At 44.8% G+C, this 14,696-nt stretch overlaps 1 protein-coding gene across 1 annotated transcript; it reads left to right on the top strand.

The window, feature by feature from the left end:
• Nucleotides 1-3,385: 3,385 nt before the first annotated feature.
• LOC118791630 (prostaglandin D2 receptor 2-like) lies at nt 3,386-14,539 on the top strand. Its single transcript, XM_036549062.1, has 3 exons — nt 3,386-3,813; nt 4,649-4,757; nt 12,424-14,539. Exon 3 carries the CDS (start codon nt 12,446-12,448, stop codon nt 13,574-13,576), a length of 1,131 nt encoding a protein of 376 aa, XP_036404955.1. The 5' UTR covers nt 3,386-3,813; nt 4,649-4,757; nt 12,424-12,445; the 3' UTR covers nt 13,577-14,539.
• The last annotated feature ends 157 nt before the right edge of the window (nt 14,540-14,696 follow it).

Raw genomic sequence — 14,696 nt, 5'->3', positions numbered from 1 at the left:
CACATGTGGAGAGCTTATATACAGTATTGTCACTAGATGGGGTCCTCTTTTTGCCCTGAGGACTTCACTGCTGCAGGAAAAAGGCAAGTATGTTGCCAAGGTGAGTATGGTAGTCAATGGGAACTCCAGGGTTCTAGGTGGTCTGGGGGTTGGAACCGAAGGATGTCCTTTGGGTAGATGCTGAAGTCCTGAACTGGTAATGACTTGGCCAGGAGACCCTGAGCCAAATTAAGGGATTGTGATTGTGTTGGTTGGTGGATATCCAGGAGAAATTATTATCATTATAATGGCTATCATGGTCATTATACGAGTATCATCTTTCATGACTGTCATGCTTAGCACAAACCACAGGTATTTACAGACTAAACTCAGCATATTGAAGCCTATAACTATTTTGAAACATCCCTGTTCAAATTATGGCAATGTGTCCTAAAGCGTCCACTAGGTGGCAGCATTATACCACTTCGATTTTGCTGAAGACCAAGGGTTCAATGGGAAAATAGCACAGCAATTCTTAACTGCCAGTGGCCATACCACCCAACCAACCTTTGCCTGCCTGATGTCTTAGGTTAAGCATTGCTGGCCTTAGGCTGTGCTTGGATGTGTGACCTTCTGCGCAAACAGGGAGCTGCTTGAACTGGTGGTGGTAGGCCAATAGGGGGTAGTCTTCCTATGAAACAAACAGGAGACAAATGACCTGGTCCGGAGACAGTGACACTGTACTGTAGGGGTGTTATCTTTTGGGTAAGATGCTAAACTGAACTTCTGACTGTGCAGTCAAGCTCTCATAGCACAAACAGTAGGGACTTCCCCAGAGTCAAATTTCCAGTCAGGTTTTTCGTTTTTTTTTTTTTTTTCAATCCAGCCATCTGGTAATCCCCTAAATTCACTGGCTAAATAGTTCCTTCCCTCTCCACCAGGCCCAGCACTTAGGGGATGCATTGCACCCCCAGATGGACCTTAGTGCACCCCCAGTTTTCTCTTTATATTCCGATGTCTACATAGTATTTATGACTTTTCGTGCCCCCCCTGTGGATTGTAGTTGCACCCCTCTGTACTTCCTCTTGGCGCCGAGCCTGCCATCCACCTTATCTGGAGTGTGGTGAGTGTTCTGCAAAAAGACAGCTATGCATCGACCAGGTGGGTGCTGCGTATTGGTGGTCTCTGAGGTGAGTTCCCCACCCAATAATCAGCTTGAGACTCCGAGAGGGCGTTATATAAATGCTATCTGTTATTCTCATTATTTTTGTGTTTTTATAGGTATACGGACCTCCTAACAGTTGAGAAGACTCTTCAGAATTCCAACTATGGACATTTTTTCATGAATGGCTTTCATTTGTGCTGTCATGCTTCAGATGAAAAAGCATGCAATTTTCCGACGGTGAACAATGAGAAAGAGAGAGACGGAGTCCGATGAATAGGAAGATTACAGGACTTTCACACACCATCATGTGTGACTTCAACACATGCTGGTATCCTTCAACAACAGCTTAGTGTTTTCACACAAAGGGAAGGCACTCTGCACATGAGTGTAGTACAGCACACTAGGGGTTGTTAGCTTGCCTATAAGAGTTAAAACACACACACATACACACACACATTGTACATATATGCATACATGTACATATATGTCAAACACAAAATGTGGTTTGTTGGGTTTGATCTTCAGACATTCTTCAGGACAATGTCTTCGTTGGGAAGGAAAACAAGCAGCACGAATGCTGAGATATTGCTAAGACAAACTTCTGAAAGTTTTCAGCTTCAAGGCAGCGCTGCGTATAGTCAGAAAAAATCAATGTGACTGTTTTCACACCCAACATGTGATCATAAACAACCTCTACAGCCTTGCTCATCTGTCAGCGTGCTGACATGTTTTCTGCCAATGCATATTAAATTACATGACATTATTGTCATTTCGGACAGGCTCTCATCCATGGTGACTAACATAGTTTACAGTTTTATCCTTTCATTCAGCTGGATGGTTACTAAGGGTTAAATACCTTGCCAAAGAGTACAACAGCAGTGCCCCAGCTTGGAATTGAACTGGCAGCCTTTTGGTTATGAGGCTTGCTCCTTACCACTGCGCCACACTGATGTGCGTCATTTCATGTCCCTCGTAGCGGAGCGAGCAGGGGGGCAGAGGGTGCGGCCGCCCCGGGCCCACGGTTCTTCCAGTTACAAAGGGGCTCACCTTGGGCCCAATCTGCTTGACTGAACGCTCAATTTTGTTGTTTAGTTGAATATTTTGAATAAAGTTTGTTTGTGTGTCCTGATTGCGGCAGTCTGTGTGCGTCACCTATAGCGTCAGTGCTTAGGAGTCAGTGTCAGTGTCAGTCCCCTGAGAAGTCTTGAGAGTTGAGTGTTAGTGTTGGTGTGTCAGTGTTCCATGCGGTCTTGCCAGAGTGTCAAGCACCTTTTGGTGAAGAGCCCTGGTCCTTACCACTGTGCCACACTGCTGCCCAATGAGAAAGCTCCCAGATGAGAAGGGGTCTAGACAAGAGGGAAGAGAATTTAAAATGACCATGAGGAAGGCTGCACAGATAATAACACCAATAATGATGATAGTGGTGGGGGGGATAATGATGATGATGATGAATGACACTTATAAGCTTACTAACTGTACATTTTACAGGTTCCCTGATAGATTTTTCTTCACACACTGACGCTATTCAGGTGCAACCAAAAATTGCACTCACGGTGCAATAATATTTGCATCAAACATTTAGTAACTTAGGAGACGGCCTGTGTGTGGTTACATGGTCTGACATGCATTCAAATGAAGTCGAGAGGAAGTCTTAAATGAAGTCTGTAGAAGTCTATGGTCTAGTGCACACTCTGTCTCTCTGTGTTTCCTTTCAAGATTCAGTCAAAATAGTTTCTGTATGGAGGAATACAGCAGGACTACAGTAATTAACTCTTCAAAGAGTCAGGTCAAAGCAATTTGAGCTATTCCTTTAAAAATCCATTTTTATGCAACAAACTATAGCTCAACACCTTTTTTTTGTTGACACATATCCATTACAAAATATCCATTGCAGAAATGTGTATATTGTCATTCTTCATGGCGGTCTCAGTTTAACAATGTTTAAACTGAGTTTCTGTTTGTGTTTTGTCTGTATTTTATGTATGAGTTACAATTTTGCCACGTCATATTTTATTTAGACACTTATAGACAGTTTAAAAAATAGTTCGTCGGGTTCACCTGGCATTGTTTTGGAGCCAATCATATATTATTGCTATTATTTTTTCAGTAACCTGCATGTGTGGTGGGGTATTGTTTACATTCCTCATTTTACCTGATCTGGTAGTGTATTTACGGAACATTGGATATGCGTCTTTCTCGAATGCACGTTGCGCAACGCCAATGTCATCGGGAAGGCGAACCTAAGGCGTTAGTTTCTCAAACCTAGATCTTTGACAACCATGCCACACTTTCACACGTTAATCTGAAAGTCGCCAGCTTTTCTGAAGCCTTACGGTGATGCAAAGCCCGGCCACATGCGTGTCATCATCGCGGCACGCCGCTAGAGAGCCAGCCAGCGCGTTGGGCAACCGTGCGCTCGGTCTCCCGTGAGAAAAAAGAAACGCCTTAGACTGGACACCACCACATTCGGATTACAAACACGCACAAAGAGAAGAATAGGAAACGCGTCGTCAACACAGAGGTGCTTTGATCGTGTCAAAACTTCTGCTCTTCATATACACATATTCGGATCCGTGCACAGGGTTCTTAGCAGCAAAGTTCTTTACAGAGCCGCTTTGGTCCATCTCCTCGCTAGATAAAAACGGCAGTGGATGCAGATATCGCCTCAGGTAAGAGAGGTTCTTCATATACTGTATCTGAATGACTTGCCTATGACAGTATTTTTACAGCGGGTCAGAAAGTAGATTTTGTGGGGAAATGCAATGGTAAACGTGATACTGAAAATAAATCCATTACTACAAGTCAAATGAAGGAAATATTTAAAGAAGATCAGTGACACAAGCCAGTAGAGCCATCACTCCACTGACGGGTATTGTCCATTTTTCCATTTTACATTTACATTTATCCATTTGGCAGACGCTTTTACGCGACTTACATAGGTTACAGTTCTTTACAATGTTATCCATTTATACAGCTGGATATTTACTGCTGCTTATTTTGGGATATATATATATATATATATATATATATATATATATATATATGCATATTATTTAAAAATTACTCCCAATTAATCTTTGATTTGACACTAATAAAATATAAATGATATTGTGAAAAATAAGTGACACCGCCGGCAATCTAATAATGTGATCATAATCAGTCAACATGTCTAGTATTCTTTGGAATGGCAAGTTACAACACGGTCATTACTAAAAGTTTATTCTTTATAAAGAAGAGTCTCACGTCAATTCATTCCTGGGAAATGGGTGTATGCTGTGCTTTTACGTTCCATATTAGGCAAATATCATTACAAAAGAGCGGCGAAAAAAACATCTGCTTTCATTTCTGATCCAGATTTGCAGGGCGCGGTAGCGCAGGCAGGTCAGTGCATACGCGCTCGGCGTGTCCTGCCAATTTAACAATTTTATCGTTAAACCCTGAGACTTGGGCGATCAACGCTGGTCCGCATCCGTAATACTGCTCGGCTCACGTTTTCAACCACAGGCGCTGCTCGTCTCTCATCTGGACGTCAAAATCAGAGACTTCAAGAAGAGCTACCGTCAATCGGCGTGCCTGTCCTATACCTGCGGAGCAACGTTCCATCATCCTGAAGGTAACATGTGCTTAATTTGCATACTGAACCTGTTAAACGGTGCACCTTTTAACTGTATGATGTCATCACGCAGACAAATACTTGTACCTTCAGCACACTATTTACTGTTGATTTCATGTCCGTTTACGGTAAAGCAAAGAAAGTTGTCTTTGGTCTTTGCTTTAACTCGACGAAAACGCGAAGCAGGCTATAGGTTAACCTATACTTACCATACTATAGCGGCAATGTAGTAAGCCATTGGTTGACATTTCTTCAAATACTGAATGCTTATTCTGTGTAGCCGACAACTTCTTCCTTTTGCAATACATGAAAAAATTACTGCCTGAGAATGTGTAAATGATTACACAGTATTAAACTCTTTTCTGTCGCAAATCCTTGTCCTTCTGCGCTTCCGCAGCGCAGCACATAGACACCCGTCTTAATCAACCAAGCTTGTATACCGCGCTAATCAGACAAAATTGTGTATGTGTTTCCTTCGGGTAAGATACTGCCACTTAGGGAAACACCGGGCAAGCTATAACGGGCAATGCGATAACGTCGCAGTCGTGCGTTGCATGCGCATGCACTGGGTGGAACTTCACGTTAACGAAAAAGCATCAATGGCCCATCCAAGGCTGCCCCTTCAGCCTGGTAATTGCTTCAATGTCAAGACAAGCCAAAAACGTAACCTGTTAGTAATGCACTGTAAACGTCACATAATTTTTAACATAGAAATGAGCGTATGAATAAAAGTTGAGAATTTGGCGGCCTTCAGGTTAGACAAATGAAAAAGTGTGTGCATCTTAACACCAGGATCATAGGCCTATCACAGGTGCAGCCAGGTGCACAACCTCACTCTCATTCACTTTTACTATTAAAGTTGTTGCGTGTTTCGTTGCGTAAATTCTCCTGTAATTCTGCCATTTGTCATTCGCCGGTGTCCACGATAAAACTGTACACCTACTCGTGAACACATATATTATTAATATTTTACTTTCCACAAACTATTTGATTCATTCGTGTAATGTCAAATATTTAAATGTTAACTGAACAGACCACTTTGTTTCGATAAATGGCAACTTTGGTTCACCATTATTAAAATTTCCTCAGCATAACAGAATCATCTTGAGCATTGTTAGGGTTAGGGCCACATGCGCTCCGCACGCACGCGCACGCACACGCGCACGCTTTTGTTTTGGGCTTTGTTCGGCACGTGCTGCGGCATCATTAGGCAGACTGAGACAGACTCCTTTCCAGCATCGCATAAAAAAGCGAACTGCTGACTGGAAGAGGAAGGTAGAGAAAAAACACGGCAATTTTGAACATGATGGAGGTGTTGGAGTGCATACTTTTTCATGCAGCCTGGATGGGGAGATCAGGGCAGAATTAGCTGGGGCTTATACAATTTAGGTCGTTTGCTTAACACTGTTTCATCTGGGACACCAGTATACAGTGCTGTGTTTGGGGCCCACCAGGACCTTAGCTCACTTGTATATACTGTTTGTATCACTGAGACTTGCAAGATGGCATTGTGGGAGTCACCTGTTTGCTATCGGTTCCATGAAGCCTTGGTGTGGACTATCACCCCGCCTCCGCCATGGATTTCAAACGAGATTTAGTAGTGAGGTTTCGAAGTGAAGAGATTCCTAGTGTCATTAAATTCACCTTTTGGGGCCTGTTAGATTGGGTTTTGCTATACACTTCACTCAACACGTAATCAGGTTTGCCTAGCTATTCCCTTTACAGCCATTTTTATCATTTTTGTGGAGCAAGGGAAACCAGCTGTCAAAAATGGGTGCTCATCCAGGAACTGTTGTCAGTACCAGTTGAATGTAACATTAATAGCTTTCCTGGTTTCCTGGTTGTGTTGTTTGGTTTGGTTACAGTTGGCATAGGATTGTTTGATTTTGTTCTATCTGCTAGGATAGGCCTGCTGCAGGTATCTTGCAGCTAACTTTCCGTTTCATATTTTGTTGTGTCCAGATGATTCATGTCGACTCTTGCTAGCAACCTAGCTGCGTTTGTGAAACCGGCAAATTGAATGAGTGTACTCTACATATTGCAGGAAAAGACAGTGCCGTTGCAAACATTACGTTTTAGGACCTAAATCATGTATGTTTGTCATTCATCCTGCAAATCAGCTATTCAATTTTGGAAAAATGTTTTAATTGATAGCAGCTATCTACAACTCTCCTCTATAGTAATAATATATTTCAATAAAGAGAAAAGATACTGAAGTTTAACAGAATGGTATAGGTGCATTCACATCTTGGTTGCCTACTACTATTTAATATTGGAAAAATGTTTTAATTGAGCAACTTCCTCAAGATTCCTCTGTAGCAATAATATATTTCAATAAAGAGAAAAGACATGCGATTTGGATTAATGGAATGTTATAGGTGCATTCACAGATGTCCGCCGGCACAACCTGCGGCTCCCAGCCACACGTTTCACCTTCCCTTTCTTCCAATGTTTTGCCAAGAGTCATCTTGCAAATAAAGGTTTAAGGCCAACTTGTGTCAGGTAAAGCCACACCTTAGATAACGTCAAGACCAAGCAATTTTTCAGAGTACAACCTGGCTGCTCTCTGCTCGGAATAATTCATAGAACAAGACCTCTATTGAGATTGAAATATTCTGGGGCCATTTACGTGTAAAGAACCAACTGCGTTATCTTAGTATCTTTGTTTCCTGTTTTTGTGGGGTGGTTCACATTAAATATACCACAGGGATGCTCTCAGAATCTCTAAAAATGAAATGTCGGGCTTGTGTGCATAAAATAGAGTTTTTTGAAAAACTTGCACTGATTGCGAAATTACAGTAAAAGCTAAACATGTAGCATTTTTTGCTGTAGGGGTACCATGGCTCATCAGGTATTGAGGAGCCCAGATGTGTGGCAGAGGTGGTGTGGTATACCATTCTGGAAAGAAATACAATATGTTTTGAACCTGCACAGCACTGTGGGGAAATTTGCGAAAGTACTGTTTTGATTTGGTAACAGTCGTGTTTGTCTCTGACTGTGTTAAAGACATTATAACATTGCAATAAATTGCTTATTATAATTAATTAAAATAAAGATGTAAAGTGTTGGTATAATGCGGGTAAAGCATGCCTCTAAGTGAATCCACATTAATCTCTTTCTCCTTGATCCAATGTTTGATGTCAGTCAACCTTATGTGTATTTTACAAATTACTTTGCATTTTCATTAAAATAAACTAATGTCAATATGCATTAAACTCAAGTATAATATCAATATATGGATTTAGTAGCATCTCATATAAAACATTACTGGCCTGTCTTGCTTTCTGCCTCAGTTGCTCTACTAGGATCAGGAGGTCCTTGTCATTTTGTAATGTTACAGATGGGCTCAGGGGGAAAGCAGCACTGATGCTAAAAGCTACCTCCTTCTATGTCCCCCTTGCTTTGGAACGAAGCTCATCTTTTGTATATTCATGCTTGGCTCCTCTAACAGGTCTGTAAAGTATAGGTGTGTTTTTGGGCCTAACAGGGCCGGCATTGTGGTGTAGTAGTAATGAGCAGAGCTCGTAACCAAAAGGTTTCTGGTTTGATTCCCTGCTAGGCCAGTGCTGTTGTACCCTCGGTCAAGGTACTAAACCCACAATTGTGTCAGTAGATATCCAGCTATATAAATTGATGAAATTGTAACCTACTGTATGTAAGTTGCTCTGCTAAATGACAATAATGTAATGCCATGTAGTTGGCCGCCCTGCCCCTAGACATTGGTGCACCCCTAGCTAAACAGGATTAGGCATGTCTTTTTTGTAGGGCTACTGGAAAACATGTATACAATCAATGAAATAAGAATTTGCCTATTAGGAGAATCTACCTTTCAGTGTCTACTGAACACACTTCTACATAAGGCCTCAATGCTGCTAGGAGACCACTGACATCATTTTTTATCAATCACAAAACCTTTTTTAAGTTATCTTTCACGATGCAAAAAACATTCTACAGCAAAGGAAAAACCACAGCCCCCCCCCCCCCCCCCCCCCCCGAAAAGGGGCCTAAACTGTAACTGTATGACTGGGTGTTTATTGAAAGACCGGCCTTTTCTCCTTCCCCATGAAGACGACAAGGCAGACGCAGAGTCATCCTGAAGCACTCTGTGGACGGGCTGTAAGACCCATCAGTTTTGCGGGCGCTGCAGCAGAGAAATGACTTCCGTCTAAGTGGCCTTTCTCTGGAGGCTGTCTGCTTTCAGACTGGGGAGACGTCTGGCTTCCTCTTTCACAAGTGTGTCCAAAGCGAGGCGAGACTAAGCCATCTCCAGTCCACACATCGAAACACAGAGTGATGGCAAGCATCGGGCAGAAAGTGATGATGATGGCAAACGGCTGTGAGCAGCCTCATTGATGTCATCAGCTATTGTGCAAATTAGGTTGAACTTTTTTTTTTTTGCACAGCGACTGCAGGATTATCAGCAATGATTTGCCCCAAATTCATGCTTGAAGGACGAGACCGTCACGCTAGCGTAAGACATGGAGGATGTGGAGGAGGACCACAGAGATAAGACTGCCTTTTTGCGCTTCTGATCTGAAACGAGATAGGAGCAGCTGCACCTGTTTTCAGATCGATGAACAAAGCTGGGAACGTTGTGCCGAGGCGAGGCGAGCACCACAGAAACAGCAGGGGAGGCCGCGAGTAAGCGCTGGCTCAGCCGGCGGCTCATGTCCTCACCAGATCCAGCACATTAAACCTCCACATCACACAACAGTGCAAACAAATTAAGGCTGCGAGAGCCTGTATGAAGTACGCCCCCAGTATTCTCCCTTTCGAATGGCCTTAGTTTGCAGCGGGTGCTAGATTACACTAGATTAATATGTTGCCGACCATGTGACTTGCACACCTTTATTTGTCCTGGTTGCTTGGTAACAGAGTTTCCTTGGGTGCACAGAATGCTGGACTAACAACTTTAAAAATGTGCTCAGTACGGAATATGGTTTATGTGGTACTTTGAGTACTGCCTGCTGTGAGAGCGTTGTGATTAATGACTGTTATTAAACCGCAGCAGTGATGGGAGGAGGCGAAAGACAAAAGCGATCATAAGAGAAAGAGATATTAAACCGCCACAGTGACACACAAACAAGGCATCTCAAATTTTATACCAAAGGTAATTTGTCATAGCATGCACCAATGATTTCTCAATATCAATTTAATTGTACATATCAGCCTCAAGTTGACTGAGTTTACTGCTTTTAATTATATCTTCCTATTATATACCTTTAAATAAAGATCCAGAGCAATTGCCTTGGTCGAGGCTGTAACAACAATGTCCCCCACTAGATTTGAACCTGCAAACCTCTGCTTAAAACCCCAGTTGTTAAGGTGGACACAGAGAGAGAGAGAGAGAGAGAGAGAGAGAGAGAAAAAGACTGCAGTCACCACAGTGAGTTCCACACAGAGACGGTTGTAAAAGAGAACACAGCACTTCTGACAGATTTAGACAGATGAGAGCGAGGACAAATTGATCAGCTTGGGTAAGGAGAGACCTCCACTGTATGATATAGCAGAGAAACTACACAACAACAAACTCATGAAATACAGTCTCTGGCAGAAGATTGAGGGCCACTTTGCTAATGCTGTTTAGCTACCGTTAAAGACATTTGTCCCACATTAGCTAGCTAGTTATGCTAAACAATAAATGGACAGAGTGCATAGCACTTTTTTGGATGGAGAAGGTGGCTAGTGTGGGCTGTGTACTAGCTGGTAAAGTAGAGGTTAGCTGCAACTGCAGACGCAGGTCCTGCTCTTCAAGTGCTGAACGAGTTTGTAAACAAGCTGTCAGCCATAATCTGGGCTGTGACTTCCAGCTGGTATTTATCAAATGTTATAAGACAACCCTTGCCATCATGCGCGTGCACGCGCGTGTGTGTGTGTGTGTGTGTGTGTGTGTGTGTGTGTGTGTGTGTGTGTGTGTGTGTCTCCAGCTTTAAACCTCTGTTCTGTTGCCTGTGCAGTCCATCTTCATATGAATGCATAATGCTGATGTGTGTGAAGAGGAATTAGGTTACAAGGTGCCTGTTTCTGCTTAATTAATGGTGTTTTGTGTTGTGGCGGAAGCGGCTCTCCACACAGCTGTGTCTGTAGCACAGAGCTCATGCATTGCCTTCCGGCTCTGAAAGAGGGCCAGAGTTGCCAGATGTGGAATGTTATTATCATACAAGGCCACGCTCTCAAAATTATTGCTTCTCAGAAAAAAACGATGGAAGTTTATTCCAGCGAAATGCTTAGAAAAGTCAACTGGTCACATGACTCTTGACCATGACTGTTTACCAGCCCACTCCAGTAAAACTGAACCCCAAAGAGGAGCTGCTGAAACGCTTCTGCCCTATCACGTTCACACAGACACGCAGTGAGTGTGCGCAATGGGCTCGGCTACCCTCAGGATGAGGCAAAAATTTCTTCAGGTGAGATAATGTAGCTTTTGGAAGCCTGATTGTTTGGGCATCATTTAATTCATGCGTTTAAGCAGTGTAGGAAAAAAACAATAAATAAATAAATACGTAATGAAAACAATACACTTGAAATGATTGTTCATTTGGGCTAATTTGGAATTATTGATCGTACATCACAAAAGAGCGGAAATTATCCTACAAATTCAATCATTGTCTGGCAACAATGAACAGCGCAGCCAGAACATTTACACGGAAACAAACATTCTGTTCCTTGCTTTCTTGTTGTGGAAACAAAAAATCAAAAGCTAAACCTTCAGATGGTTTTTTGGCATTCTTTCTCTGTGGGACTGAAAGGACAGAAAGAAAGACAGAGAAAGCCCTGAGAATGACTGGCACACCAGGCACTGCAGTGGTCAATAGTTTAACAGGCATCCAATGCATTGAGTCTGAGGAAAAGCCCTGCAACCAGACCTGAATCCGGCGGGGGCCGATGAAACAGGGGCCTGGGATTCAGGCTAGTCTGGGCCTTGGGTTGGGGCAAGCGTTACTGGATGTCAGGTTTTGAATGCATGCCAGTGTAAAATCTGGGCTAAAATCTCATTTTGGATGAATGGCACACACACAACAGGAATTAACGTTTTAAAGACTGCCAAACGTATCAGAACAGGAAGAACTAATCAGAAGAACTCATTTTCGCTTCCGTTCTTCCCAAAAACAACTGTTTCCTCTGTTGGATTTTTGAGCTGAATTTATTTAGCTGTACAGAAGTTATTAACTGCGTGCTGCACCTTGTGTTCTTCCGTTAAGCTGCTGAACGTGGCGTACTGCGCAATTTTTCTTTTTTGTGCGTACCTTTATTCACTGAGTGCACCGAGTTTTTTTTTACCAAAAAAGCAGAGGTTTTCATAAGATAATTTTAATAAATGTATGCTTCAAATTTTGATTTATTTCATTATTACCAGTAGTCAATTTGGTAATGACTACTGTCATCAGGCCAGGTTTGGGCCGGGTTTGGTTTGGGTATGAAAGTGTGCCGGACGGGTCAAGCTTGTATTTCAGTTAGACATGCTCACACAAGGCCATTCAGTTTGCTAATACCAGTCAAAAACAGCACAGCTTTTTCCCATAAAAGCAAAGGTGACTATCATGTGTTTTTCTTCTGCTTTCTTTAACTTTAATAAGTTTTAAACTAATAAAGCATGTATAATGGGCATAGGTGCAATTTTTGACAGTTCTACCTGGCCTGAGCGTTGTTTCTTCCTGGTGTTCAGGGCAGCAGCCTGGGTGCAGACAATGGAGGCCGCTAACAGGACGAAGTACTGCGAGCTCATCGAGGACATGATGAATTCTAGGGCCTCCAACTCATCTGACAGGCTGGTGAGCATGGGTACGGTGTGGCTGCACGGCATAGTCTCCACCTTCGGCATCCTGGAGAACCTGCTCATCCTGTGGGTCATCGGCTTCCGTGTACAACGCTCGGTCATCAGCGTGTGGATCCTCAACCTGGCCGCGTCCGACCTGCTGGCCACCGCTTCCCTGCCCGCCTTCACCGTCTTCCTGGCCAAGGGCGGCACCTGGACGCTGGGCACCACCTTCTGCAAGATCCACTCCTCCGTCTTCTTCCTCAACATGTTTGTCAGCGGCTTCCTGCTGGCCGCCATCAGCCTGGACCGCGCCCTGGTCTCTCTGTGCCCCGTCTGGGCCCAGAACCACCGGGACGTGGGCCTGGCCACCCGTGTGTGTGGCGTCATCTGGGCGCTGGCCTTCCTCAACACTGTGCCCTACTACCTGTTCCGGGACACCATCCAGCGGCGTGACGGGCGGATCATGTGCTACTACAACTTCCGGCAGCTCCCCGTCCCCGGGGCGGACGAGGAGGAGATCTGCCGGAGCCGGCAGGACGTGACGGCGGTCAGCAAGTTCCTGCTGGCCTTCCTGCTCCCCCTGCTGGTGATCGTGGGGAGCTACGTGGCAGTGAGCATCAGCATCTCCCGCCGCGGCCGGCGCCACAGCTTCCGCTTCTTCCGGCTGGTGGTGGCGGTGATCGTCAGCTTCGTGCTTTGCTGGGCGCCCTATCACGTGCTGAGCCTGCTGGAGGCGGTGGCGCAGTACCACAGGCCCCTGCGGCAGGGCGTGGCCCGGGCGCTGCCCCCCTTCGTCAGCCTGGCCTTCATCAACAGCCTGCTGAACCCGCTGCTCTACGTCTTCAGCTGCCCTGACTTCCTGGCCAAGATCCGGCAGTCGCTGGGGGCGGTGCTGGAGAGCGTGCTGGCGGAGGACCTGGGGGAGCTGGCCCGCCGCCGGAGCACCGCACGCTCCACCACCAGCACCAACGAGCTCCTCCAGCGCCTGCGTATTGCCCCCGCCCTCAAGAACAACACTCCCGGGCACGAGGAGGAGGCGGAGCACCCCGCCGTCTTCTGAGCGAGACTCTGCCCACTGCACCGGCCGCATACCTCTGAGGCAACACACCTGTGCACCCCCCAGACACCTACCCTGACATTCTGTCTCATTCTGTCACTGAATATCTACTCCTCCTAAACCCCCTATCCTGAGGGACCACCACACTGGCGCTGGAAGAACACCCCCTCCTTGGCCCATTATTTTTTTTGCCATTCTTCCTCTTTGGGAAATAAAGAAATGGAAATAAAAAAAAAAAAAGAATTAAGAAAGAAAATAAAAGAAATAAAGAAAGACAGGAGAGAGCAAGCTCTGAGAATGAGTGGCACGCCAACCCCTGCAGTGGTCAGTAGTTTAAGACACAGCCCTGGATTCAGTCTGAGGTACAGCCCTGCAACCAGACCTGAACCCGGAGGGGGCCAATGAAACGTGGGAATCAGGCTAGTCTGGGCCTTGGGTCAGGGCCAGCATTTCTGGACATCAGGTTTTGAATGCATGCCAGTGTAAAATCTGGGCTAAAATCTCTTACAAAGCGAATTAACATTTTTAAGTCTGTCAATCATATCATGCTAAAATGAGGATTAATTAATTTGTTTGTTTATTTAGACAGGAAGAAGGTATTTGCAGCAAAGTGGCCTCTAAGTGCCTCGATCAGTGGAGCACAGGAAGGAAGCCATCCCCGATAGATGATGACAGTTGTTCTTCTTTGCTGTTGATGAAACAGTTGTGGTTTGAGGCCTCAGGGTTCAGGTCCCAGGATGGTGTGAGACACAACACAAATTGCTGAGGCTATACAGTGGAAGAGACCCCACCTCCCCCCCAAAGACAAAAGAGAGTGACAAAGAGGATGTGGCATCAATCGTACCATTACAACACTCTCCCTTCTGTAAATAACACATCCAGGATGTGTAGCACATGGCAGGGACACAGACTCCCTTACATTAGCCAATGAGGGCAAGGCCTGTGTCACGCTGTGAGCTCCTTTGCAGAGAGGCTGAGGCCTGTGTCACGCTGTGAGTTCCTTTACAGAGAGGCCTGTGTCATGCTGTGAGTTCCTTCACAGAGAGGCCTGTGTCACGCTGTGAGTTCCTTCACAGAGAGGCCTGTGTCACGCTGTGAGCTCCTTCACAGAGAGGCCTGTGTC

The sequence above is a fragment of the Megalops cyprinoides genome, chromosome 16, assembly GCF_013368585.1.
Source record: "Megalops cyprinoides isolate fMegCyp1 chromosome 16, fMegCyp1.pri, whole genome shotgun sequence".
Lineage (NCBI taxonomy): Eukaryota > Metazoa > Chordata > Actinopteri > Elopiformes > Megalopidae > Megalops > Megalops cyprinoides.
The sequence above is the reverse complement of the archived record's forward strand: the minus strand, read 5'-3'. Positions and strand labels throughout refer to the sequence as shown.